The following is a 27,329-nucleotide window of genomic DNA, read 5'->3' as shown; positions in this document are numbered from 1 at the left end:
TAACGATAGATCAACTGAATGTTGAGGGTCCATTCCCAGTTTGGGCCTATTCATTTCTTTGTTAATGAGCACTACCACAAAACGTTTTGCTTTCAAATCATTTATCGACCATTCTCTTAATGTTCGACGTTAGATAATATCATCTCCTTAGCTATATATCTCCAGGCCAAGGCCTATATATCAATAAGTCGTTTTGGCGACGTTATAATTCAATTAGGCTACGATATAGACATTTTAATCCGAAAAAGAAAATGAGGATTAAAATGAATAATAAATAAACACAACTCTATACCAGTAACCACAACTTCTTTAAGATACATATAGCCTATCTATAAATATATGTTCACACTTTTATTTTCATTTTGAGTACCCTCGAAAAGTTTTTTTCAACCTGTGGTTCGCGCACCACTGGTTACGCGAGGGTACTGCAGGAGGTACCTGGGATTTTATTTCTTAAATATACCAATTCATGATAACATAAACATTTATATAGATAATGGAAAATAAATATATTTTTATCATAATATGGTTCATTAAATAGAGTATAATGGCATGTTATTCTTAAAAAATCATGTGTTTTGCATGGTAATGATTTATATTCATGTTTTGTGTTAATTAGTTAATAGTCGGCTTAGCTCAGGAGGTAGAGCAGTTGTCTTCTTGCAGTAATACTTGAGTATAAAGCGTGCGTTCACACTAATTTTTGGCATCTGCAATTGCATTCATATTTTTTTACTGTTTGCATATGAGGAGGTCCACAATGGCCTTAATTAATGGTAAAGTCAAGGGAACCACTGGCGCTAAAGGAACACTTAAAACCTCACCCTATTAAACAGTTCAACATATGTAAAAATTGACATTGATCTTAATGTAATGGTTATTTTTTAATGACAGAAAATATAAATGTAAATGTGGTATACGATATGTACAGCTTTTTAAAGTTAATTTGGAAGCCGGAACTTAGTCATTGCAGCATATTTCCACACGGACCAGTTTGGCCAAGTGCGTTACTACTTCCTGTTTTGCTCTTGTGTAGCAACGTGGATTCTTTCGGCATGGGAATCATTCACTGTTATGTGTAACGAGACTCTTATTCGCTATCAAAAATGCAGATATCTAGCGTGAATGACGTTAAGATTTATAATTTAAGCTATGGAAAATCTCTGCCAGAGGTAAGCACCCCGACACTTTTGAAAACTTGATTTAATGTAGTCTTGGATAGCCACAAGATGAACTACATGTGGTTCTGTGAATTCAACGTTAACTAACGTTAACCTAACCAAACACTCTTCTTACAGTGGCTCACAGATCGGAAAAAGAGACAGCTGCAAAATAAAGATGTTGGTAAGTTTCTGTTACATCTCATACACACAGAGAATATATCAGCAAACTAACATTGACAACCACTTTCCAAAGGCAACCTATTAATGTCGGATATTTTTTTTTTTTTTCACCTCAGACGTTCAGCGCAGAATTGAGCTCATCCAGGACTTTGAGATGCCGACTGTGGCGACCTCTATCAAAGTGTCACGGGATGGGCAATATATCTTGGCAGCAGGTAACCGAATTGGGTTTGTCTATATGCCTCGGCCTTTGTGGTACTGATGATGACGACATATTATGTTTGGCTTTTATCAACCAAACATACACAGAGACCTGTAGATAATGGTGTACGTTTTTTTTTTTTAACAATTCCCTCCTTTTTTCCATCGGTTTCAGGCACATACAAACCTAGGATACGCTGCTACGACACCTACCATTTGTCATTGAAATTTGAACGCTGCTTGGATTCTGAAGGTAAGTTGATGGCCATCAGTGCAGAACATCTGTAAATCACATGAACATACTGCCTAGTTATTGAAATACATGTATTTCCTCTCCCTTCAAGTTGTGGCTTTTGACATCCTGTCTGATGACTATTCTAAGGTAAGCAAAGGGGGCACTAGCCATAATTTATGTCAGTTGTGAGTGTGTTTATATCATTGGGAGGGTGGAAGTCCTGTCTGTGTATCCATGCATTTTTTTTGGCAAAGGATACATCTGCTTCTATAGAGTCTGGCATCTAATTTAAATTGTATCCGTAAAGATGGTGATGCTGCACTTGGACCGCTATGTGGAATTCCATTCCCAGCATGGACACTACTACAAGACTCGCATTCCCAAGTTCGGACGGGACTTTTCCTATCACTATCCCTCTTGTGACCTTTTTTTTGTAGGTGCCAGGTAAGAATATGCCCTTTTAGAGACAACGAATTAAACGAGGGTTGCACTTATTATTTGCGGTTTATTTTCTTCGCGATTGGCTGCACCACATCAGCTAAGGCAGGTTTAGTTTGTTTTGATTTCAGTTTTAATAAGCCCCCGATGTCTCTTTTCAGCTCAGAGATATTCCGACTGAATCTGGAGCAGGGCCGCTTCCTGAACTCTCTTCAGACCGATGCCGTGTGAGTATTTTGTAAGGTTCACCCCATTAATGATTTTGTGGAAATCTTTGGTGGCTGTATTTTCAAAGAGGCGTGGATGGAGGGTCTCGTCTAGTTAACCATAAAGCAGTTGAAAGCATATTTATGAACAGCCTAATTGTATGGCAGCTCTGTATTTTTTTGTATCAGGGGTGACAACCCCGTTCTACCTTTTCTATTCTTAAAGGGAGCACAATGTGTGTGACATCAACCCCGTCCATCACTTGTTGGCTGCGGGAACCATTGAGGTGAGTGCCTTGTGATGAATGAGAAGCCAACCATTCTTTAAATTGTATTTGTATAGCCCAAAGGGCTAAGTCTCAAAGGGCTTAACAGGACATTTATTTCTGACACCCCCTAACCCTAGGACCACAGAGGTCAGGAATAAAGAACTCCCTTAAGATGATGGGATGTGAGGGGGGGTTCATTTACTGATCTTTGGAAAATGACATTCCAGGTGTATTTCTGCCTTGTGGTATTGTCTTTTAGAGGTTTCCTGTCTGTCTCAAATGTGTACGTGTGTTTCTGTGAGCTCATTCTTGTACCGGCTTCTCTCTTTTCGGCCTTGGTGTTCTCCGTCTCCACCAGGGTAAGGTGGAGTGCTGGGACCCTCGCATCAGACACCGAGTGGGCCTGCTGGACTGTGCCCTGAGCAGCGTAACCCAGGGAACAGAGTGAGTCGGCGCCGATGTCATGTTTGGTCTGTTGGTCTTCAAGGGATGAGGGAGAAAAGCTTGGGTCCAAAGGAGGTCCACAGATGCAAATTGATTTGGGGAATTCTGCTGAAAACGTGTATAAACATCTTTTTTTTTTAATAAAGCTGTAATACATCTAAACGTTCTTAATAATCTTTCAAACCATTTCACGTCATCAAGTGAAGCAATATCAATAATTTTAAAATAACAATTTATTTTGTCATCCAAGCTTTTACTCCTGACACTGAACATTTTGAATTGGACTTCTCTCACCAGCGTTCAAGGCTTACCATCCGTGAGCGCTCTCAAATTTAACGGTTCCCTGATGATGGCAGTCGGCACCAGTACTGGACAGGTACAGTTTACCTGCTTTGAATACTTTACATTATCTACATTGGTGCAATAAAGGGGAGATGTATTTGAAATGCTCCATTTGGTCCATTCCCTCTTTTACCAGTACAACACTTCATTACTATTCGAGAATAAATGCATAACAACTCGATTGCTTTTTAAAAATGTTAAATTAGAATGAATCATCATAATAATGAAAAAGGTTAGGAATAGATTGCGCATTTACCTCAAATACTGCCAAACCTGGCAACCCTACTGGGATTATTTAACATTCACAGCCAAATCATTTAAGTGTTCACCTCTTCTAGTCAGGAGAGAGATAAAGACAGTCACCTTAGGAGTGATCGAGACCAAGACACTGAAGGAGACACAAGGCCTAAAAATGAGGCATTAATAAATGTTTATTTGTCAGCCATGTCCTATAAAGTCACAACCGCCGTTGGTTTCCCAACACCTGTCAAACCCAACGTCTCATGCCAATCTGAGCTGTTCAGAGGTTTAGAGGAACAGGTTTAGAGGACCAACTGATCATCATTGCTCATCCTTGCTCATTGGTCTGTTCTTGTAGGTGCTGCTGTATGACCTGCGCTCAAGTCGCCCCCTGTTGGTCAAAGACCACTTCTACAACTTGCCCATCAAGTCCATAAATTTCCACGGGCCGTTGGACCTGGTCGTGTCTGCTGACTCCAAGATTATCAAGATGTGGAACAAGGACACCGTGAGACTTGGTTTTTATAAGCCTTACACATGTGGTCGTCACGTGATGAAATTCAATTGTTTTGGGCTGTATCCCCAGACTGCTTTTGTAAACGACCTGGCCTTCTGGCTGTTATCAGAGAGGCAGGCTTTAGCTGTTGCAACTTGAGTAAACATGTTTGTTGAGAAAAGCAAGATAATAACGGCTCTATTCTAGGCCATCAGAAGCAGACACCTGCATATAAAGGCTATTTTATATCTTGAAAGCAACTTGTTGAATGCTAACCCTAATCTGCACGGAGAGAGTTAGCACTGTGTTGTTTTTTTATCTTAACAATTGTTCAATGGGCCCCTAGGGAAAGATGTTCTCCTCCATTGAGCCACAGACCAACATCAATGATGTTTGCGTCTACCCACAATCAGGTGAGAGAAACGTTATTACCGTTAGGGAGTAGACTATTGGGATTATTATTACAGGTACCAGAAGGATGATTCGCAAGATTGAAAGAACATTATTACACATGTAACTTGTATTAGCCCGTGTCTGGGGCTTGGCCACTAGAGAGCGCCATCGAGAGCAGAATGCATACCTAAAGGCTATAGTATCCCTCGTCTCCTATTTCAAGAATCGTTCACTCACGAGCGTTGCTCTCTATGAATGGATTTCCTCCATACCGATACCAGTACTCTGACTAGGGCACGATACTGTGCTGATGTACTCGTAAAACTTCTCAGATACCACCCGATACCACTTACCCGGACATGCATATTTTAACGCTAGGGTGTGGAGGATGAAGCTCCGTCTGAGCAGCAATTTATTAATACCCGCATCCGAGGACTCCCGGACTCCTATAGGCTATTGCTACATTGTGTGTGTGGAGCATTTCATACATGACATCGCTCATTATAATGCTCATACACAACCACGGTACTAAAAAAGTTAGACAAAGCTGCTGTGGGCCGTAACCATGGCGATGACACCTACGCCCCCCTCTCTCCCAGAGAAGCGCGTGTTTTTTAAACTGTAAGGGTATTATTAAGTATTCACATCGGTACTCGTTATCAGTCAATAGTACCCAAATGCAAGTACTTGAAAGTGGAATCGGTGCGGTCCGCCGTTCAATTCCGACAGCTCATCATGTCATCTCCCATGTACTATTGTAAGTCGCTTTGGATAAAAGCGTCTGCTAAATGCCCCAAATGTAAATGTAAATCTCCCCTGGAACAAAAGGTGAGGTCAAAGAAAAAGCTGCTCCTTCTTACACCTCGCCCTGTGACCGCCCTTAACCTGTCCCCCCCCCCCCCCCGCCTCCAGGCATGCTCTTCACAGCCAATGAGGACCCCAAGATGAACACCTTCTACATCCCGGTGAGTTGCTGCATACCTCACACAGCAGGTACAAGGTGCAAGGAGTGCTCCCAGAAAAGGGAGTGGAGCAGAGGGTGAGTTGGTTGACCGTCCGTGCAGTCCCACGTGTGTGTGGGTGGCTGGTAAACTGCCGTGTGTAGGCGTAAATTTCGTAATCAGCTACTCTTGAGAAATTGAGAAATAGTCTTGCGTTGTCGGCGGTCCCTCTTGGCGCCGTAGGTTGGTAAAATAAGAAACAGTGTTAAAATATCTGTCTTCCGCGCAACTGTTGTTCTCTCTCCCCTCAAGCTGCAGCTCTCGTCAGCTACCGAGTGTTTCTGTGTTTCCTTACTTTAAAAGGATAATACCGCTCTGGGTAATCAAAGCATAGTAAATCTGCCTCTTTTGGGAAGTAAGGCGATTCATTCATATGTTGTTCACAAACTTTGTGCTGACAGATGCACATTGATTTCTTAAGATGAGGCCGTCGTTAGTATTCGAGGCAGGTTCATTCGAGCCAAATGTTCTTCGGCAGAATGTGTGCGAGGGAGTAGTTTTGACAAATGCTACCGGTAAACTATGTTCTAGTGAAGCCAGGAGAGACGGTTGGGTTGTTCACCCAGAACGCTATTGTCCTTTTTTTTCCATCAATGATTACAAGGAAGCAACGTGGGTTGCCTTGGCAGTAGCATCTGGCCTCATGCCAACAACATGAACATTTTCGTATCTACACAACCAGACGCCTAAAGAATCTTTTGAATCTTTTTCGATTAGACTTTTTGTCTCTTCTATGGTAACTGACCGCATCATTAGAAACTGTTCCGGTCATTTGAGATAACGCATGTACCAATGGTTAGCTTGTTAAGGCTACCAAAACACGTAGGTATTTGAACCCCCTTAGAATTAGGAAAATAAAGAATGTGGAATCAGAATACCTTTTTGTTGACATCTGCCCGTGTGTGTGTGTGTGATTCGGCATTGATTCGGTGTCGCTGCTCTCGTCACACACGCCGCCCCAAAGCTCCGGGGCTCCACACTGACGCATGTGTTTGTGTGTCTCCCTCTTCAGTCCCTGGGTCCCGCTCCTCGATGGTGCTCCTTCCTGGACAACCTGACCGAGGAGCTGGAGGAGAGTCCCGAGAGCACCGTCTACGACGACTACAAGTTTGTCACGCAGAAGGACCTGGAGAACCTGGGTACAGACACAGACATGCGCGCGTGCACCTGTACATGCGTCCTGTTTGTACACCTATGCAGCCCCCCACCCGCACCACACATAGATCTCTACATATACGTCCTTACATGCGCTCCGATCTGTACATCGATTAAGTCCTTTCACCGGATCGTTCAGATTATTAATGGTCGTTTAGATGGCTGGGTTAAAATTTTTTTATTTTGGATCGGTTTCATTTACGTTTTGCAATATCCATTCATAGGGCATGAGTTCGATTTTTTTTTAAGTTATTTTTTTGGTATTATTTGTTTTGCACTTTAATAAACAATGCCTTAATGAAATTTGCAATGATGGAATCTTGTAGTTCAAGTACACCATCACTTGCAATTCCTTTCTAATTTCAGAATTGCACTTTTGAGATTTGAGACAGTTTTGTTAACTGCTTAAGTTTAAACTGTCCAATTTACAAGTTTGCACTTAAAACCTGTTGTTTAAGGTGAAGAGCAAAAACAAAGTACAATTGTATTTTGTAACACAGTTGAGGCATTTTCATTATTTAAGAGCAGATTGAATCGAATCGTGATTAATTGATTCAGACCCTTATGAATCGAAATTGAATCGATTTAGGAAATTGGCCACGATACCCATCCCTAGTCGTTTATTGCATGGATTATGGAGGGTGAGGCCCTTTAGTTGTGCAGCATAATGCAGTTGATTCACCCCGGACCAGGCCAATGAATCGATGTACGTTGTGTAATGGCGCTTTTCCACCAGCGGGTACGATTCGGCCCAGCACGCCTCAGCCCAGTAGTGAAGGTGCGGTATAGCCGTTTCCACCACCCACAGTACCCTTATGGTGGGGCGGGGTTTAAGCCGTATGGAGATAGCCGCGAGCTACGTAACCCTCGTGACCTCATGGCATACCGACGCAGTGTAGCCTGATAATAAATCAAAGGAAAAAGAAAAACGCGACAAGCTACAATGCAAGCTACAATGTAAGGCATCCAAGAAGGACGTCAAACTTTTGCGTGACATTTCTTCAAGAAACAAAGCTTTCGCCGTTCAGAAAATACCTTGCGGGTAATGTGTTTGCTCGTTATTATCCCCCTGTCGCACGGAAGTGATGATTCTGTTGACCGACCAACAGCGTGCGTAGCTCGAACTTGCCGGCGCCATTTCAGATGTCTTGGTACCCCCACGAAGGAATACGGCTCAGTCCGGATCACGCCCACTTCTGGCAGTCGAAACGCGAACCGTGCCCCACCTTTGCACACCGAACCGACCCATAAATCAGCCTGTAGGGGGAAGAAAATGAGCCGTTGGTTAGGGGAGGGGTCGCGTTACGGCAGCTGTGAACTGCGGCCTCCTTGTTACGTAGCACAGAAGCTGTCGGGGGATGGGAGAGCCCCCGCTTAGCGGCCGCACACACACACACACACACACACACACACACACACACACACACACACACACACACACACACACACACACACACACACACACACACACACACACACACACACACACACACACACACACACAGAGTGCGTCTTTGATTTCAGTTTCTTTTATTTCACGTACCATTTAACAGTGTGTTTCACGCCGTGAATGCTTTGAACACGGTCGAGCAGGTTTAACACTGGTCCGATGGAACCTAATGCGACCGCCACCCCAGTGAGTTGAGGCCGTCCACAAAGAGACTTTGAGCTGCATTCCTACTGTGCACCCTTAATACCCTTCCTGAGTACAGCTCAATTCAAACCACACAGTTGTGAAGTGTTCTTTGGAAGTTAAAGCTGTCATTGTTTAACGTGTGTGCCGTGAATGCATGTGGCCCGGGCTGCGGTAGTGCGGTATTAATGCCAAATGTCGTTGTTTGGTTGCACAAGGTCTGGGTCACCTGGTGGGTTCCTCGCTCCTGAAGGCCTACATGCATGGCTACTTCATGGACATGAGACTGTACCACAAGGTATGCCAGCCAATACTATTCAAACATTCACTTTTAGCGTTTTATTTTTTATCATCCGAGATGAAGAGACATGTCCGGAGGCCTGCATATGGGCAATAAAAATGTGTTTGACAAGCATGTCCTTCTACCCTTTCAGGTCAAAACCATGGCAAACCCGTTTGCCTACGACGAGTACCGCAAGGACAAGATCCGACAGAAGATCGAGGAGTCCCGGGCCCAGCGAGTGCAGATCCAGGTGAGTCATTGATTCAGCAATGTTCTCTTTCCATGACCACCACTACCGTAGGCCGGCAAACACACCGAGATGGCTAACTCGATCTAACTTCAATGCATAACGTGTATACATTTACATCCTGTGCTTGTGCCTTTTTTGTGGATTTAATTGTTTATTGGTTTGTTTTTTATAACTACATAGTTGAATTGTACAGCACCTTGGTCAACTGTTGTTGTTTTTGAAGGGCTCTAAAATAAACTGTGTGTGTGTGCGTGCGTGTGCGTGTGTGTGTGTGTCTCGGAGCAGAAGCTGCCCAAGGTGAACAAGCAGCTGGCTCTCAAGCTGATGGAGGAAGGAGACGACCAGGCCGAGCTGACTGCCAGGAAGAAGAAGGGCAAGGTGCGTGGGTGGGGCGCAGGCCTGCGTGGCTGCAGGGCCGAAGAGAGAGTCTGTCCCCTGAGACACACGTAGAGGGACAAAAGGCCCAGTCATGTTTTGTACACAGTTCCCAGAGAGATAAATTCCTGGCTCCTTATCGGCCACCAAGGCCGTTCCCCGTTACTTCAGATAGAATAATAGCCGAAAGAGTGAGCCGAAGACCTCCGCTGACCTCCCGGGGTCGGTGGAGCGTCCCGGCCGGGGCTGAGCCTTCATTGGCTCAAGGCCAACGAAGGAGGAACCACGAGCTTATCGTCAACGCTTAGCAGGCTCGTTTGTTGGGCGTAAAAAAGAATACGAAAACAAAGGTGTTGAGTTTGTAACCTGTTTCACCACGTTGTCCCGTGGATCAAATTCCATTCAGCGTTATAATATTTTCTTCTGACTGTATGACGGACAATAATCATACAGGATGGTCACACAGGGACAGGGGAGGCCATTAGACTGATATGCTGCGGGACAGAAGCTCAGAATGGGTACCCCGGGCTATCAGATCTGGGCCCTAATGTATTCTGACCCACGCATAGAACTTAAAAAAGAAAAATTGTAATGTCTGAATTTGAAGTATATCCTGAAAAAAAAAGTATATCCTTAGTGTTCAGTCAGAGGCTGATTCCAGGTTGCCAGGTTGTGCCCTCAGGCCCCGTGCGTGTCCAGCGGGTTTCCCATGACCTTTGGCTCCTCTTAACCGCGACCCCCCCCCCCCCCGCCCTCCGCAGGACATCCCCAGCATCCTGGGCGACGACCGCTTCAAGGTGATGTTCGAGAACCCCGACTTCCAGGTGGACGAGCAGAGCGAGGACTACCGCCTGCTCAACCCCATCGTCTCCAAGGTGGAGCAGAAGAGGAAGAAGAAGCTACGGCAGATGGCGGAGCAGGCCGCCCAGGTACACCGACACCATTGTTTTCCCCCATTTCTCCAGCCAGTCCGAGTGAGGTGGATGCGCCAACACAAGAGAACCGTACGATCTTAAAGACCGTCGACGGCAGCGTGACCGACGCGGGGGGATCACATTTCAATGCATCCCTTTTGTCGGTGGTAGTTCATGCAAGGGTCTGCGTTAGATGCTATCTCTGCGATTTCCGTATACGCCCTGACGGTATAGATCTGCACTCTGCTCCTCGAGCCGTCTCAGAACGGGGGCACACGACGGGGGGACGACCCCTCACTCCGGTTCCGGCTCGGCCTTCGGTCCTTTTAAGCCGCGCGTAACCCCCCCCCCCCCCTGCAGGCAGAGGAGGACGGCGGCGAGGAGGAGGAGCCGGAGGGGAGGGGCAGCTCGGACGAGAGCTCTGACGACGACAAGAGCTGGGTGGAGGAGGTGCGGGAGCAGCGGCGGCAGATGTACTTTGAGGAGCGCGAGAAGCGCCTGCAGGACAGGAAGCAGGGCGACCGCAACGCCACCCTGGTCGGGGGCGGCAGGGGCGGCGCGGCCTCGGACCGCGGGGCGGGGGGGCCCGCCAGGGGGGGCCAGCCCCGCTTCTTCCAGATCCGGGCCGGGGAGGAGTTCCGCAGCTTCGGCGACGTGGGCCACACGCAGAAGCTCAAGAAGTGAGTCCGTGTGTGTGTGTGTGTGTGTGTGTGTGTGTGTGTGTGTGTGTGTGTGTGTGTGTGTGTGTGTGTGTGTGTGTGTGTGTGTGTGTGTGTGTGTGTGTGTGTGTGTGTGTGTGTGTACTAGGTGCATATATTACGTAACAACCATATCGATTAATGACAAAAAAAAATCCTTCTACATATTTAGTGCCATGAAACCACTTTTCAAGTAACTCAAAGGTTCCTTCAGGCCCGTATTGTCTGCGTCTCTGACAGACTCTAAAGAGCAGCTAAGGTTAGGCAAGTTACGGTCATTTTACATCACGGACACATAGTCGAACATAGGAAATGGAAAAAGCATACGACATACCAAGAGAAAATACAGACCAACGAAATCGTGTTAAGTTTGATTTACAACGCGACTACAGTATGCTACATCTTATATAATTGAGATTCAACCCTTAATCACATTTAGCCAGTGAATATGAGCGTATACTCTGTATTTTCATCAAAATGTATTTTAGAGGTGTCAATTATGTTTGATTTTTAAGTGTTAAATAGTGTAGCGAAGGACAGTTTGCAGATGAGGTGGATAAGATAGTGGTTGGGCATTATTTAATACGTCCGTGTTTTGGAGACTTTCGTTTTTGAGGTTGTTACCCTGTTCCTTCACTAAAAACAGGCGATCACTCTTTCGAGGAAGTTTGCATCAAAAACAAAACTGTTGCGATACAACGGTCACGTGATTGATCGATAGCATGCCGGTCGTGTTATCAACATGTCCCGCAGTTCAAGTAAACATTGGCTTGTATTTCTGAACGCTATCATGGTGAAGGATCAATACGTCTAACGGACTCTGTCCCCGTCACCAGGGCTTCTCTGGAGGACCGGCTGAAGATGGAGGAGCACTCTGGGACCAGCAACATGGAGGACTCTGCAGTGGGCAGCAAACAGGTCACCTTCACCCTCAAAAAGGTGGGTCCTCTCTTGTTTTCTTTTTTTAATTCAACAAGGCCCAACACTCGAGTGTGACTTCACCGGCCCAACTGAGAGGCATCACGGCCTAGTGACCCGACCCGGTTGTCGCTAAGCTACGTTAGCTCGGGGCTCACAGACTAGGAGGATTATTGGGACTCCACCACCGGAGTCGCACGGTTCTGATTTCTGGGCTGATACCGATATCTATACAGTACTGCCAACTCCCCCCAATTACCTAGAACTATCAGCCCGATACAAATCTTTACTAAATCTCATCGGGCTGAAAAAGGGGATTCACTTAGACACGTCATCACGGTGTGGGAGTAAACCCGATCCAATAACTGTGTAACTGTGTGCTTTCATAATTGATGACTGAGGTTTCCATGCCAATCTTCTAGCCCCAATGGCTTCTAGCTCTGTATTTAACCACACCAGCTATGACTATAATCAGTCCCTAGCAGGACTAGGAATAAGATGCAGTTTCTCCATTGCATTTTACTCCTTTTTATTTCCTCAAGTCATCGTATCCCCAATACTAAGAATCAATCTTAGAGAGATTACCTAAGAAGAACATTTGGATAGGAACTGCAAAGCAACTGCAAAGCAGTTCCTATCCATTTTTGGCTCCTGCTCTAAAGCACTCCAAAGCCATTGTGGACACTCATAACCCGATGACCCCCCCCCTTAACGGGATTGCGTTGCGTTTAGCGGTTCACGTGCTTGGTGCACTGCGAGCAGCCGCATTGGCGCCTGATCCCTGGTACTAACGTGGCTGCTGTGTCTGTCTCTCTCCCCCCCGCGGGGTCAGTCGGAGGAGCAGTCGAAGCAGCGGCAGGCGGAGCGAGAGCACCACCAGGAGCGGAAGGCGCTGCGCCGCCCGGCCAGCCACCTGAGCAGCGCCCGGGGGCGACCCCGGGGCTGGGGCCGCGGAGGACGGGGAGGTGGGGGAGGACGGGGTGGAAGAGGGAGAGGTGGTGGTGGTGGTGGCGGCGGAGGAGGGGGCCGGGGAGGGGGCCACTATTGAGAAGGCAAGTGTCTGGATCCTGCTCAGAGGACGGGGGTTTTAGACGCACGCAACGTGAGGATTGGGAGCGGGGGATCTGTCTCCAGCTCCGCTGTTCAGCGCCCAGCCTGGTAATTGTGTGTGTGTGTGTGTGTGTGTGTGTGTGTGTGTGTGTGTGTGTGTGTGTGTGTGTGTGTGTGTGTGTGTGTGTGTGTGTGTGTGTGTGTGTGTGTGTGTGTGTGTGTGTGTGTGTGTGTGTGTGTGTGTGTGTGTGTCAGGTATTTTACTTTTATTTTGTGTTTAGTTTTTTATATTGTTTATTACAGTATACGGTGAGGGTACCAGCTGAACAACAGTAGGCCTGAACTATAAACTATTTTATTTGTTACAAATGTGTAATTTGCCTTATTTCAAATTCTCATACATATATATCCTTATGTCCAAGCACAAATAGCCCAACTACAACCAAGAATGCAGTGTTTTAGTCAAAAAAACGCTCATAATAATCTACAAAAGAAAATTAGAACATTTGTTTGAAACATATTTATATTGTCTGGGGGCAAAATTCATTGGATTGTAAATTTGCATAAGTACGTTTTTGGGACATTTCAGTGAGAGGTACAGCTGTGTATCGTCAGCAAAGACGGAAACATGAATTTCCGGACCTAGAATTGACCCTCTGGGAACCCTGTAGATGAAAGGGGGGCAGGGGAGGATGGGAGAGATTGCACATCTGAACTGAATAGTTTCCAGTTTGTAGGCATGACATGAACCAATTGAAGAGTATTCCAAGATTGCCAATGTAATGATAAGTAGAGTGAGCGGCAAGGGTTTAGTCCCTCAGATAAAGTGGATTGTTGCTGAGGAGGCCACAGAACCCCGGCCCGGCTCACTCTATTGTGCCTCTGAAGTCACCCTGACCTATTTGCCATCAGTCTGCAGTCAAAACAAATGGCCTTTATTTTGGCCAAGTGTCACCAGCCACTGTTGAAGTAATGAATGTTTTCCAGTCAACTCGCCTCCTTTCTGAATTCAATATGCCTCGGCCTCGCCGTGACAACCTCGATTTAGACCACAGGAAGTGGCTCAACCAATGTTGCCACTTCCCATTGCACAAAAAACAAGGACATAAACAGACGAGAACAAGGGATTGCTATTTGATATTCCTCATAGCGTTAGATGGTTAGACTGATGGAGCAATTAAGGGCCCTAGGCCTCGATTGCTGGGGAAGATTTGTGGGTTATTTGTATTTTCTTTCCTTCGGCAAATCGGCAGAAATTATAAGATTGTATCAAATCCTTTTCATGCGTATTTATAACGAAACATTTATCGGAAATTAACATTTGAGTTATTGTGGTGTTTAAAAATAATTACAAATTAATCAAATCCATGTCATGCAAAAATCCTTGGAGATATTTATTTATATTTATCAACATCTGACATTTTGGCCTATTAAATGTAATTAGTATTGAAGAACATTTTGTACATGAGTTACATGATTAGTCAATAAATGAATCCTATCCGAATTCAATCTACTTCTACTAAACTCGGCTCAGGTTATTCCATTCTCCAATAATAAATGTAGAATGGCATTCTTTCAGATGACTCATAAATCATATCTCATTGCAGTTGTTCTCAGCGAGTTATTACACACTGGCTATGTCCAGCCAAGGAATTCTGGGAAAGACGGACTATGAGACAATGAACATCTAGGGTAGGACAACAGTGATATATTATGGTGGCCTGCCTGCACACTACCCCCAAGCCAAAGAGTTAGGAGCAAACGATTACAGCACACAGGAAATGTCTCCCTTTCCATGGATCATTGTGTGGAGTTCCATGGGTGGGTGGCTGGGCTTGTCAAAGACCTCGGGCGCCGAGGCATGTGACGCCAATGTTCCTGTTTTCATCCACAGCGGCTTGCGTCTGTGGTTTACTCGTTATATATACCGGTTTTATTTTTTCAAGGTCGGGAAGGCTCAGTAAAATGGAGCCTATTTACAACTTTCTCTTTCAACACTTGGGAGAAAGATTTCCCTTTATCACTCGATGTGCGTTCATGAAAGTTCAGAGTCATGATTTGAATCATTTTCTATTGGCTGTCCTTTTCAGTCTGTGTTGGCACATGGAAGGTACAACCATTTTTATTGTGTCTACTATGTCACATTCATTCCCCACATTACATTACTAGACATTATTCATCTTTAAATATATTTGTGCAGGATATTATAGTATGACATTATCTGATGCATGGATATGCAACTTCGCATTTGTGAGAAATGGCATAGCCATGCCTCAGCTATCAGTGAGTGAAATGCATCTGTATGAGTCCATTTTGATCTTGGACCACTCCCGGCTCATTTGTGCCCAATCAGGGCTTCGCTTCCCTGATTGGTTGGGGTATTCCACCTTGCCTGTCAATCATACCTGTGAATGAATAACACTTTTCAACGGCGGAGAAACGGGGAAGTCGGGAGCAAAGAGGATTATCTTGGGTTGTATAGTTTCAAAATCTCACTTTCTCCCCCTCTCTACTAAGGCAAATTCATGTGCGCAGTGGTCTGTCTCAACCCTCCCGTCACATACTGTAGGACTATAGGGATCACATTGGAACCCAGCTCCCGGGGCCACTGACAGACAGCCGGGGAGCAGGGTGAGGGTGCAGTGGGTCAGACAGACAGCAGGGTGAGGGGGCAGTGGGTCAGACAGACAGCAGGGTGAGGGTGCAGTGGGTCAGACAGACAGCCGGGGAGCAGGGTGAGGGTGCAGTGGGTCAGACAGACAGCAGGGTGAGGGTGCAGTGGGTCAGACAGACAGCCGGGGAGCAGGGTGAGGGTGCAGTGAGTCAGACAGACAGCCGGGGAGCAGGGTGAGGGTGCAGTGGGTCAGACAGACAGACGGGGAGCAGGGTGAGGGTGCAGTGGGTCAGACAGACGGGCCTGGAGGAGATGAATCCCCTCCAGCCTCCTCAGAGGTCGTCCCATGACACGGAATGGGTTACCTGAACGAGTGGGATCCTAACCACCAGATTTGGATCCCTTGCTTGTGACAAAAGTCACTGACATTCATCTACACATGCAGGAAAAAGCATACGTGCACATGTGCTGGAAACACCTGCCTTTTCCATTTCCCTCCTCCAACTTCCTAAGGAAGTTCCAGAGAATATGAATCGACCGTGTGCCAAGAGGTCATATGTTGTCTATATTTGTGGATGTTTTAAAGCTCCACAAAAGGGCAGCAAAACATCCCCAAATGTCCAATCAATCACACTCAAGTTGGAGATGTCTGGAAATTGTGAATCGGCACGATATGAAATGAGCCTACCTTTGTCGTCATGAGAATCAGTACTGATAGTATTATTGGTGTTACCTCATCAAATGTGCAACGGGTTCACTGTCTGTCTAACACATCTCTCCAAGTGTCCCGCTTGACGCCACAGGGCTATGATGATGTGTCAGTGCTGAAAGGCATAGAAAGAAGCGGGAGGGAGAAAAAAAACGGATTCACTTTTTTCTCCCCGTCTCTTTTTTTTCCATCCACATGGGATCAAAGCAGTGAAATGTGCTGATGTAAGCCGTTCTGGGGCGAGCACAGAGGGAACCGCAGACGGGCACAAAAGCAGTCCCGGGCCAAAAGAAAAAAAAAATGATAAAGACCACATTTTGCTGTCCACGTCGTTGGGCGAGCTTAGTCAGAGCAAGTCAACCTCGATAGAAGGGGGAGGAGTGAAGGGGTGGTGGGGGACCGGCCCGCTGGCAGTGGGCCTCGGGCATTCGGGGAAACCCTGGCTCAGTTCACAGAGGAGGACCTGCATAGGAAGAGCACAGAGTCTCACGAACGATATTTAGGAATGTATAACTAGACTATCTTGTAGGGTACTTGTCATTCTAAACTAAAGGTTTTATTTATACACAAATACAGCAGATAACCCACTTATCTCCAATCATAGTTTTTTTTTGGTTTTTTGTTTAGAGGAAATAGCCTACTTAAACACTACCTAGAAAAATAACATAACAATAAAATAACTATTTGGGGTTTGTAGAAAATACATTATGAAATAGTTCCTGCCTTCGCATTTGTGTCTGGCCCATTCCTAACCTCTCAGTTCAAGGTTTTCTTCAGCGTCAGTGGGCTTGTGGGTGTAGTCACTACTGTAAAGCTGTGAGTTTGAAGCTGATGAAACGATCAGTGTACTCAAAGGCTCGTTAAGAGCTTTCCCAGTCAAAGGCTTTCTGGGTCACATGGTCTGACCTTACAGGAGAAAAGGCGGGGAAAGAATCAGGAAGGGTTAATGCAAAGCCCCCCTAGCAAATTAGTCCCCCCTAACACACACCCCACCACACAAACACACGCCCACAAACACACACAGGAAGCAAACTTGGGCCATCTGCTCATATTGGCTTGCAGCCCAGAAGAGAAACTTTCAGATTTCCGGTCTGATCAGTAGCATCTGGGCCCACCAACTGATATTCTGTTCAGCTCTTATTGTTGTTTGACTTTAAAACTATTGTTCAGCTTATAAAACAACCACCTAATCACCATAGTCACCGTTTTAGGGTTGGACATACATGGAATTATAAACATGTGTTCCCGATGACGGCCATCAACAAAAATTGAGGTATTGTTGAATTTGGCACAGGTTGCAAAACTTGGGTTTCAATTAATGGAAATGGCGTCCAAACAATGACTTACTCTTCTTTTACTCCCATTGATTAATGAAAACTGTGAGAAGGAGGCTTTTCTATTAGTTTTTTAAGAACACGCACGCACGCACGCACGCACGCACGCACGCACGCACGCACGCACGCACGCACGCACGCACGCACGCACGCACGCACGCGCACACACACACACACAGAGTGTAGGATGTGGGCAGACGATGACAAATTCAATCATGTTTGTTATTGGGCCTTTGGAAACTTGGGGGAGGGGGGGCATAACAGAAATTCCATTAGAGAGAGAGAGAGAGAGATGGTCTTGGGGGTCCTTGTATATACTATGCAGTACATATACCAAATAGGCACCATTATGGTGACGACTGTCTGTGGTACTGCGACCTTGTTGATTTTCTACTGATCTGATTGATGTTTGGTATGAAGCAATTTCATAAAAAAACGTACAAAACATACAATCTGAAAGAATAATTTGTACCTTTTGTTCTCTTATGGCTTTGCTTGATTCTCTGGCCATTGCTTTTCTTGTTTTTTTGAGACTATGGCTGAGGTCGTGGAAAATAATTTCAGTTAAGCCCACAGATATTTGGTCCTTGTGACACTTTCAATCCAGTGGCTGCTACTTTAAACTAAAGCTATGCACAGGATTTAAATTCCAGATGTGTCACTGGACCACATCGGTCAAATCATTATTATTTGATTCCTTCTGGAATGAATGCTTTCGTCATATTAGAATGCAGCCTTAGTAGACGAATAATAATAATAATAATAATAATACATTTCATTTAGAGGCGCCTTTCAAGACACCCAAGGTCACCTTACAGAGCATATAGTCATCATACATTTTTTAAAAAACAAGACATTGTGGAAAAAAATAAATAAATAAATAAACATAAGCAATAAGAAATAAATAAAACAAAAACAAGACAAAACAAAACAAAACAAAACAAAAAAACAAAACAATCAAAACAGTGATCATTGATAGCTTGTTCCCTTCAGACTGGTTAAAGCCCTCAGCTTTAAGTTAAATATTGTTCAGGTTGAATCTAGAGTCTAGCGAGCCAAGAATGAAACGTATGCTTACCCTTCCAAGCAGATGTCCCAGTTCAAATATACCGCTCTTTCCACGGTGTCCAGATTACATTTTATAGTGAAGCGGAACTCATTAGTTGGTCAACTCCCATGAAAACACAAAGTGAGTCAGAGTGATTTCTGCTTTGCAATTGCAAGTGAATGTTATATCCACAATCCACTGATTGCTCTAAAAAAGGTCTTAACATTTTCTTTGTAAAAAAAACCTTTAGCTCCCGCTCTTAGATGTTTTTAAACCCCCTTTTTATTTTTATTTCCTGCCACATGAACCTGTAGCCCTTTGAGATCTTCGGATGAAAAGGGCACTATAAATGAAATGTATTATTATTATTATTTATCTTATATGCTAATGGTTTAGTTCATAGTTATTTCATAGAGTAGATGTATAAGATAGCTTTGTCATCAAATATATTTGATAGTAAACTGCAATTACTTCAGTCGGGATGGACGTTATAACTGACAGCTCCCGAGTGCTCAACGGCGCACACTGGCGTCCTAGCTGCGCCCCTTCTGCTGTCACCCCTGCTGACGGCCTTTCCTTTATGGTGTGCTAGAGGTCCTCAGAGTCCCATCCCCTTCAGCAGCCTGACGGTAGATGTGGCCACAAAGCCCCTGCAACCAACTTCTACCTCGATCCCCTGTATTTGCCAGCCCTGTTGTAGTACCTCAGCGGCTATGACTGAGTTCTCCCGTTATTTGCAGATTCAAAGACCTCAATAATGTACTTGTTAGTGACGGTAAGTGTACGGTTCCTCCAACTGTGTCCAATATGAACATGCTTATTGCCCCCGGATCTTGCACAAGGCAAGTTCAACGTCACTGTTAGTTTAATAATATTTGACCTATCAGACCTGGACCGCATCGCCGAGTTCTGCTGCCTGCCTGCCTGACCTGCTGTTTGAGAACATGGGTTTCCTACACTGATAGACTCCTCAAACTTTAGTGGCTTTGCAAATCCAGACTTGCTCCATGTCCGGTCCCGCCCTCATTTGCGAGTAAGCTTGAACCTGCATCCCTACTATATAGACTTAAACCCAGGGATAGTTTAGTATTTTTCATACTAATAAATAAATGACCTAGAAATAAGCAGGTTCTTAATTAATTGGTTCATCACAATCTTTAAAAACATATACTGCCCCACACAGGCTAATATAATTAGAATTATACTCATACAGCAGGAGTTGGTGGGAATAAGCACAATATCGGTTTGCATCAAATAAGCAATGCATCAAACCACCCTTTGTTCATAGTTGCACAGATTACCTTTCACAGGCCACTAAAGGTTGTATTTTGCAGCGGTAACGACACATTATAGGGCTGAGTAACGAAAATAATTGTTTGGCAGACAATAAACCCTCCTTAAGTGTAGAGATTACATCCAGAGCCAGTTCTAAACTTCGGGGAGCCCTGGGAAAGACATGTTTAATGCAATCTTACGCCTTCTCAATTTAGCAGATTCAAGAATTGTAAAAAATAAAATAAAAAATAAAATAAAAATGGTCTCTATTGTGATTTCAGCAATGGAATCCGAAGTAGCAGTAGTCAGCTGCTCAGTGTAGATTGATTGAAAGTTTTTTGCTTTGAAGAGAGCAAACACTTCGTATCATTTTAATATATTTAAGTCACTTAAAGCTAAACATCTCCTTTTTAACTGATTCCTGGAAAGGAAAGGTCGCTGTAGAGTTTGCGACAACAATTATTGTCGTTGTCCTAGGGCTCTGAGAACCGGGGAATCGGATGACCACCACCCTGTGTATTGGATGACAAGACCAAACCGGTTCAGACGTCGGTGGGCGGCCGGTTTGAGCTAGTCTCCGTGTTGCCTTAGCGACGCGACGTCTATAAATACCGTGGTGGAGAGGGGTCGTCCATTACCGTTTGAGCTCAGTCTGTAGAGAGGAGTACCACGTCTTACTGCTGCACTTTATCATTTCATTCCAGAATTCTGGTCTAATGGACACACTCTTTGTAAATGCTTTTTAAGGTAAGAACGTCGATTGAATTAACTAATTTCAATTTCTTACAACTAACTTTAATTCAATGTCAGTTTTCACCGGCTAAATGTAACGTTTTTTAAGATGTGTTAAATATCACTTGTGTAAAAACGATCTGACTTTCAATGTGAATGTAAATATAGTTTGATTGGTCAAACTGGCTTTTAGCTGTTTAAATGGTTAGACGCTAGGGGCCGGGTTAATGGCTTCTTGATTTGATACGACGTGGCTTTGGTCCGTGAGCGTTTCATTGTATATCCGAACCCGTTACATAGTTAATATATCTAAAGAGACGAATTGTGATGGTTTTAAAGACTCAAGGCACACGGTTTGATATCGTTCTCGATTTGTCGGAATTACTCCACGCTAGATTATCATGCTCTATAAATTGTTAATCAACCACATGGATGGAGGAAGTTTCTCCTTCGAAAGTAGTGGTTCTGCGCATGCGCATGCCGGCAATAATGACCCGCGGTGTAGTACTGGTGTAAAATATACACGCTGTACCCCTGAAATCTCCGATTTAGACGTTCTGCAATTGTATGCTCCCTTGTCATGAATGGATTCATGCTACCCTATCAAGCTTGATAGGATAGCATAATGCTACCTTGCGCAGAACCTCTAGGTAGCACGATTTGATAGGTATCATATTTGGCAGAACACCGGCAACCGTTACGTCAGGGTAGGGCGTATACACCGTGACGTAACATCGCCATGCCCGCCTCCATTTCGCAAGTATAGGAGGAACGGCAGTTAGGTGTAGTCATTGTTGAGTAATTAGTCGTTATTCCGGGGGAATTGTTGTTTGAAACTGCCATGGTTTGTCCCACGTGGAAAAACAACTTTTTGATTAGGATAGGGCTTATTTTGGGTTTTACTACAACTCTCCAGTACTCTAGAAATGGCGGGGTTAAAATATCCCATGATGCATTTCGATGTACAAGCCCTGTTGCGATGTTGGCTCCTTCAAGGTATCATTCATAAAATGTGGAGCCATGCTATAATTCGATTGGTTTAATGGGTAGAGATCATTTGGGTGTCGTGCTGTTACGCAGCTTTCCACATGTAGTCTGCGTAATGCCAAACACTGGTTTCAATTACAATTGGCAATGCCGGTTTTACCGATGGTTGTAGCTGTGGGTACAACATTATTCACTTATCTGCACTGTATTTTAACATCAGAAAATATTAATTATTGTAAAAATGTTGCATGTTAATGGTCCACCACGTGAGTCATCTCATAGACCAAATTGTAACAGCCCTGCGTTATTTTTTGTTGTCACTTATGCGAGTGAATTTGTCTAAAATACTAGTCCTCTGCAATCTTTCTAGATAAACCACTTCAGGAAAGTACACACTGGCTACTCTGCAGGCCGCGGCCTCGAGTCTTATCTGAAAGGATTCAACTTTACCGGCGAGCCTCCCTGGCTACCCTTAACCTGATTAAAGCCTCAACGGATTAAATCTCCTTAGTATCCAAGTAAGTTGCTTTGACCTGTTTTATTTTTACTGACCGTCAGAATTTAACGTTGCATTAATTGTATTACTTGTGTTCTGAATGCCACCCTTGATTCTGTGTTTCTGACTATGCATGCGCTCTTCCTCTTCCAGGGTGTTTTTGTGACTCCTTTTATCCCCCCTGTGACGATGAAAACTCTCTGTCCGGCCGAGTTCAACCTGTCCTTTTTGGAGGAAGGCTTTACCGCCCGAGACAGCGTTGACCAGACGATCATCGAGTCCTCCACCGGTGTAAGGGTCTTATTCTGAATTGTTAACAAAGCGTGGCGCCTGCTTGGCTGTGTTCAGCAATATGTATGCACGTGTGGTCACCCCACCGAAAGGTATTATATATTTAACGCTTCTGAACCTCTGTAGGACGACCGTGATGCCTTCTACGTGTGTGACCTGGGTGACGTGGTGAAGAAGCACCTGCGCTGGGCACGGGCTCTTCCACGGGTCACTCCGTTCTATGCCGTCAAATGCAACAACAGCATTTCTGTGGTGCGAACCCTGGCCTCCCTGGGCTGTGGCTTTGACTGCGCCAGCAAGGTGAGTTTTTATTTTTAGTTTCATTTTCATATTATTTATACTGATTCGGAAAACATAAATGCCATATCTTTTTTTATTGATGGTTGAAGTTTGGTCAGACCCAGAAAGGCTATGTTTTGACTAAATCTAGAGATTAAGATTAAAAAAATCTAGAATATCTGGTTGGAACCACATCATGGTTCAATGCATCTTTTTTAATGTGGGAATAATGTTAATTTTGTCCTGCACTTCAGGCGGAGATTCAACAAATCGAGTCATTGGGTGTGGCGCCGAGCAGAATCATCTACGCCAACCCTTGCAAGCAGGCTTCCCAGATCAAGTATGCCTCTGCCCACGGCGTCCAGAAGATGACCTTTGATAGCGAAGTGGAACTCCTGAAGGTGGCACGCTGCCATGAAAACGCAAAGTAAGTCATGGGGTCATTGTAACCCCGCATTTTATCGCACTCGGTCATACTGATACAGCCTACTTTATGATCCCAGTGGACCTTATTTGCAAAATAAATCAATCAAAGTTAATGGTAGAGAATAAACACAATATTGACACAGCATAGATATACACTCTGCTTATTTTTTTAGCCATAAAATAAGCAGAGTGCGTGTGGCTGACTCATTTCCATAGTGCAAAGTGTTAAATCATTTGCCACAGAGACTAGGGGTTCCCTGTGGAACTCGTACTCTGTTGCTGAGTGGACTCTGTTCAGACGGCACTGTGGCGTGGGTGGCCGTCATTGTAAAGGGCGGAGAGGAGTTCAAACAGCCCCCTCCTCTCTCTGGCGCCAGGGGTAGTCCTGCATGTCTCTTATTCTGCGCAGGGTTTTTAAAGTTGTCCCCATTCTAGGCTGGTGCTGCGTATCGCCACAGACGACTCCAACTCGGTGTGTCCCCTGAGTGTGAAGTTTGGGGCCACCCTCAAGGGCTGCCGGGGTCTGCTGCAGCGGGCCAAGGAGCTCAGCCTGGACGTCATAGGGGTCAGCTTCCACGTGGGCAGCATGTGCAGGGACCCCGCGACGTACACCCAGGCCATCTCCGACGCCCGCTGTGTGTTCGATATGGCCGTGAGTTCAGCCCCTTTCTATCTGAAGATTGGTTCTCCGGTGGGTTCAATGCTTCTGCGTCACACACTTACCCTTTTGCTGTCCCCAGGAGGAGTTTGGCTACAAGATGAGTCTGCTGGACATTGGTGGAGGGTTCCCCGGCTCTGAGGATGTCAAACTCAAATTTGAAGAGGTAATTTTCACCCGTGCCCTGTCTGTCTTGTTTTTGTTCTTCTGCTCTTTTTCCAAGAGCATTAATCAACTATCCGAAGGTTTAGTGTTTTTACGATACTGGATTTTCTACCTTCGATACACTAGCTTGAAAATATCGCTTTTCGATACCGCTGGGAGAACTTTATTTATTTTTGTTCAGAAAATAAAATGGAGTATTTCTCTAAAACTGCAAGGGCTATAATATGTCAGCTTGGTGGCAAAAGAAAGATTGTTGTTCAAGTGAAGTTTTCAATGTGGAATATTGTAATAAGAAAATGGGAAGTTGGTTCTCGATTTAAGTTATTAACTCTAGTTCGTTGAGTTCTAGTCACAGATTGATATGGATGGGCTCTAGGAATCAGTGGTTGCTCAGCTTTCATATAATCAAGGTTGTGAAGGTAAAATTTTGTTACGTGTGCCATTGCTGTGAATGTACAGTTATGCATAAGCAAGAAAGCTCAGCTGGAAACAAGAGTAATGATACGGCAGAGAATGATTATCAAAACCCTTTCAAACAGTCAGTATAGATATTTATCGAAAAAACCATCTCTTTGACAATACAATTAGCTAGCAATGCCTTTTTGTGCTTGGCATAGTAAAAACACATTCTTCTCCCCTCCTACTAAAGATCACAGCAATTATCAACCCAGCCCTGGATAAGTATTTCCCTGCTGATGGAGGAGTCCGGATCATCGCTGAGCCGGGTCGCTACTACGTTGCGTCTGCCTACACGCTGGCGGTCAACATCATAGCCAAGAAGGTCATCGTGAAGGAGCAGTCTCCCTCAAATGGTAATGGCGGCATCAATAGCAAAGAGGGCTTTCGAAAACGGTTGCTCTTCGGAGAAATGTCACTTATTTATTACACTAAACTATGGTTGATTTACATTTCTTTGTTGTGACGCCTATCCTTTTGACCCTTTCAAAATATGTCAGTCTGGAAATGCCTTTTATATGCATTGCATCCTCATAACGTGCTATTTTTCCGGTGTAGAAGAAGAGGACGAGGAGACCAACGAAAAGACAATGATGTACTATGTCAATGACGGAGTGTATGGTTCCTTCAACTGTATCCTCTACGACCATGCTGAATGCCTCCCGATTTTGCACACGGTAATATAGAGAGCTTTAATATTTATTTATAATTTTTTAATTTGTTGATCATTTATTTTATTTCCAACAATTGTGCTATACTAATGCTTGTGTCCCCTTTTTGTTTGAGCAGAAGCCAAAGCCAGATGAGGCCATGTACACGTGCAGCATCTGGGGGCCGACCTGCGACGGCCTGGACCGCATCGCCGAGTACTGCAGCCTGCCTGACCTGCAGATGGGAGACTGGCTGCTGTTTGAGAACATGGGGGCCTACACAGTGGCCGCCTCCTCTAACTTCAACGGCTTTGCAACTCCAGACATCCACTATGTCATGTCCCGCCCTGCCTGGTGAGTTCAGCTTTACTCTAACCCTATTCCTAAGTGGCTGCATTTCCGGTCGGTTTTTCCGCAGAAGCACAAGGGGTCTTCTTTTACAAAAGCTGAAATCTTAAACACAGGCATAATCTGAAGTCTGACCTTTTGAATTTGTTCCCCCCCCCAGGAAGTGCATGCAGCAGATCAACACCCAGGGCATGCCCGCCCCTGTGGAGGAGGCCGGCCCAGCCTGCGTCGCAGCCAGCTGTGGCAGCGAGAGCGCGGTGGAGCTGCCCGCTAAGCTCCACCAGAACCTCCTGGCCTAACCAGCGGTCCCAATACCTCAGCGTCCTGTGCCGTGTTCCAATATCCATACTATCCGTACTAACTAGCTTTCGTTTGAGTACGTAGGGCGTAACAAATCAGATCGGGTGAAAATAAGTGTACTGAAAGGACCCGGATGGTGTACTCAAAACGCACTTTCCACATAGCCTGCATTAATCATTTTGTAGTTTTTATAGCTGCTAGGCGTTAAGAGTTCACCATTCAAAGCGGGATGTTTATTGCGGGGGAGGAGCCGTGGCGGAAATCGTGATCGTAATTTCCGGTTGGTGCACCACAGAGTATTCGATTCGGTACAACACTGACATCTAAAAAATTAGCGCACTTAGTGAGTACGGATAGTGTACTACGTTGAAGTGTACTCATGGAAGCATGGATATTGGGACACGGCAATGGTGTTCTTCTTTACTACGTGTACGTTCATTGAAAGGCCAGTAAGATGCAAGGGTGGGAGGGAGTGCTTAGGTGGACCTGTTGGTGCACTCGGTTCTGTATGGAAGGTGGGGAGCAGCCCTAGTCCCCTATGTAGTGTGGACTTAAGTTCTTGAGTAACGTAGCATTCCAACAAGGTTTCTGCTAAGCGGAATTTGAGGGAAGAGGTCTTTGTAGTCCCAGCTCTGGGGCTCACAAAATATCACTGTGCCGCCCATGCCGTTACAGATCAACTACTTGTGACATCGTAATTGGATGTTATGTCTGTATGTTTGGGGGATCTTATGCGTCAAACTTTGGATCCTGTTCATCTGAGAACCCTCCATTCCATTAAGAGGGGGTCTTCTTTCATATCAAGAACTGCTGCTACATGATCGTTTTCCAAGAGGTCTTCACTTCTGTCCAGAACTGATTAAATATAAAATATAGGGACTCAAATGGCATACTTTCTTTCTGTTATTTTTAATGATATTTTTTTTTTTCAACCGTAGTGATCATGTTATAGCCAAATGATTAACAATACATTTTTAAATGGATCAATGGAGATGGGATTGCATTTATATCGCTTTCCTATGGAAATTTGAGAATTTTGTATTTCTTTCTAATAAATGAAAAAACGGCATGTGTGATACTTTATTCCCTGATCATGTATAACTGAAGTCGTTTCTTCATAACAAATTTAATGAGTTAAAAATGGGGTTATCTGTGGAGGGACGATTCGGTCCCTGTCGTTAAACCTTCTCCAGGCCAATACATTATATTATGTAGACTCCGAAAGCAATAACGGGTTTTCAGAAACAGGAAAAGTTATCCATTTATTTGCCCAGTGTAAAATAAATTAACAATTCAGAAAAAATCATCATATACAGTAGGCCCCTATAGCAAGCCATTCATGTAAAACCAGTGGTTGCTGGTGGAGCCATACAGGCCCAACTGAAGGAGGTGGGCACAAATGTCTTTAATGACACTTAGTTCTTATACAATCCAAATACTCTGGTGTGACTGAACACTGCACCCTTCATTCTTTCTGATATATAGCCTTAAAGGGGTGGCTCGGAATTTTGGACATAGGGCCTGATTCCCAAGTGAGCTTTGGTATTCTTTATCACTGGAGACAGTTTTCAACCCATTTCATTCAGTCTTTCGAGTTGCAGAGTTCGCTGGTGCTAGGCTAGCGCACGTCAACGGGCAATGCTAGCCTGCTATTAAAAACAGTGTTACCCACTCCAA

General features: G+C 44.8%; 2 protein-coding genes and 1 long non-coding RNA gene across 4 annotated transcripts; 2 read left to right on the top strand and 1 right to left on the bottom strand.

Annotated features, from left to right (window-relative positions):
* The first annotated feature begins 994 nt into the window (after positions 1-994).
* Positions 995-13,253, top strand: nol10 (nucleolar protein 10). The gene is made up of 21 exons (XM_060051946.1): positions 995-1,172; positions 1,299-1,344; positions 1,460-1,558; positions 1,720-1,797; positions 1,889-1,926; positions 2,087-2,223; positions 2,379-2,444; positions 2,650-2,710; positions 3,051-3,136; positions 3,434-3,512; positions 4,077-4,226; positions 4,561-4,627; positions 5,520-5,572; positions 6,621-6,747; positions 8,615-8,694; positions 8,831-8,929; positions 9,215-9,307; positions 10,066-10,233; positions 10,579-10,898; positions 11,753-11,855; positions 12,667-13,253. The coding sequence occupies exons 1-21, from the start codon at positions 1,107-1,109 to the stop codon at positions 12,880-12,882; spliced, it is 2,232 nt and encodes a 743-aa protein (XP_059907929.1). The 5' UTR covers positions 995-1,106; the 3' UTR covers positions 12,883-13,253.
* Positions 13,010-18,725, bottom strand: LOC132457671 (uncharacterized). Its single transcript, XR_009525739.1, has 2 exons — positions 18,620-18,725; positions 13,010-17,113 (listed from the first exon to the last, which is right to left on the bottom strand). It is a non-coding gene; the product is annotated as an uncharacterized LOC132457671 (long non-coding RNA).
* A 1,732-nt stretch (positions 18,726-20,457) lies between these two features.
* On the top strand, positions 20,458-26,721 carry LOC132457663 (ornithine decarboxylase-like). 2 transcript variants are annotated; one of them, XM_060051944.1, is made up of 11 exons: positions 20,458-20,611; positions 21,954-22,101; positions 22,233-22,370; positions 22,497-22,670; positions 22,904-23,076; positions 23,511-23,727; positions 23,816-23,899; positions 24,548-24,710; positions 24,916-25,031; positions 25,144-25,358; positions 25,513-26,721. In XM_060051944.1, exons 3-11 carry the CDS (start codon positions 22,269-22,271, stop codon positions 25,649-25,651), a joined length of 1,383 nt encoding a protein of 460 aa, XP_059907927.1. In that variant the 5' UTR covers positions 20,458-20,611; positions 21,954-22,101; positions 22,233-22,268; the 3' UTR covers positions 25,652-26,721. The 2 variants fall into 2 exon arrangements, with proteins under 2 accessions (XP_059907927.1, XP_059907926.1); XM_060051943.1 differs by having other exon boundaries at positions 24,913-25,031.
* The last annotated feature ends 608 nt before the right edge of the window (positions 26,722-27,329 follow it).

Source organism: Gadus macrocephalus, chromosome 5 (genome assembly GCF_031168955.1).
Source record: "Gadus macrocephalus chromosome 5, ASM3116895v1".
NCBI lineage: Eukaryota > Metazoa > Chordata > Actinopteri > Gadiformes > Gadidae > Gadus > Gadus macrocephalus.
This window is presented reverse-complemented; position numbering and strand designations above follow the sequence as displayed.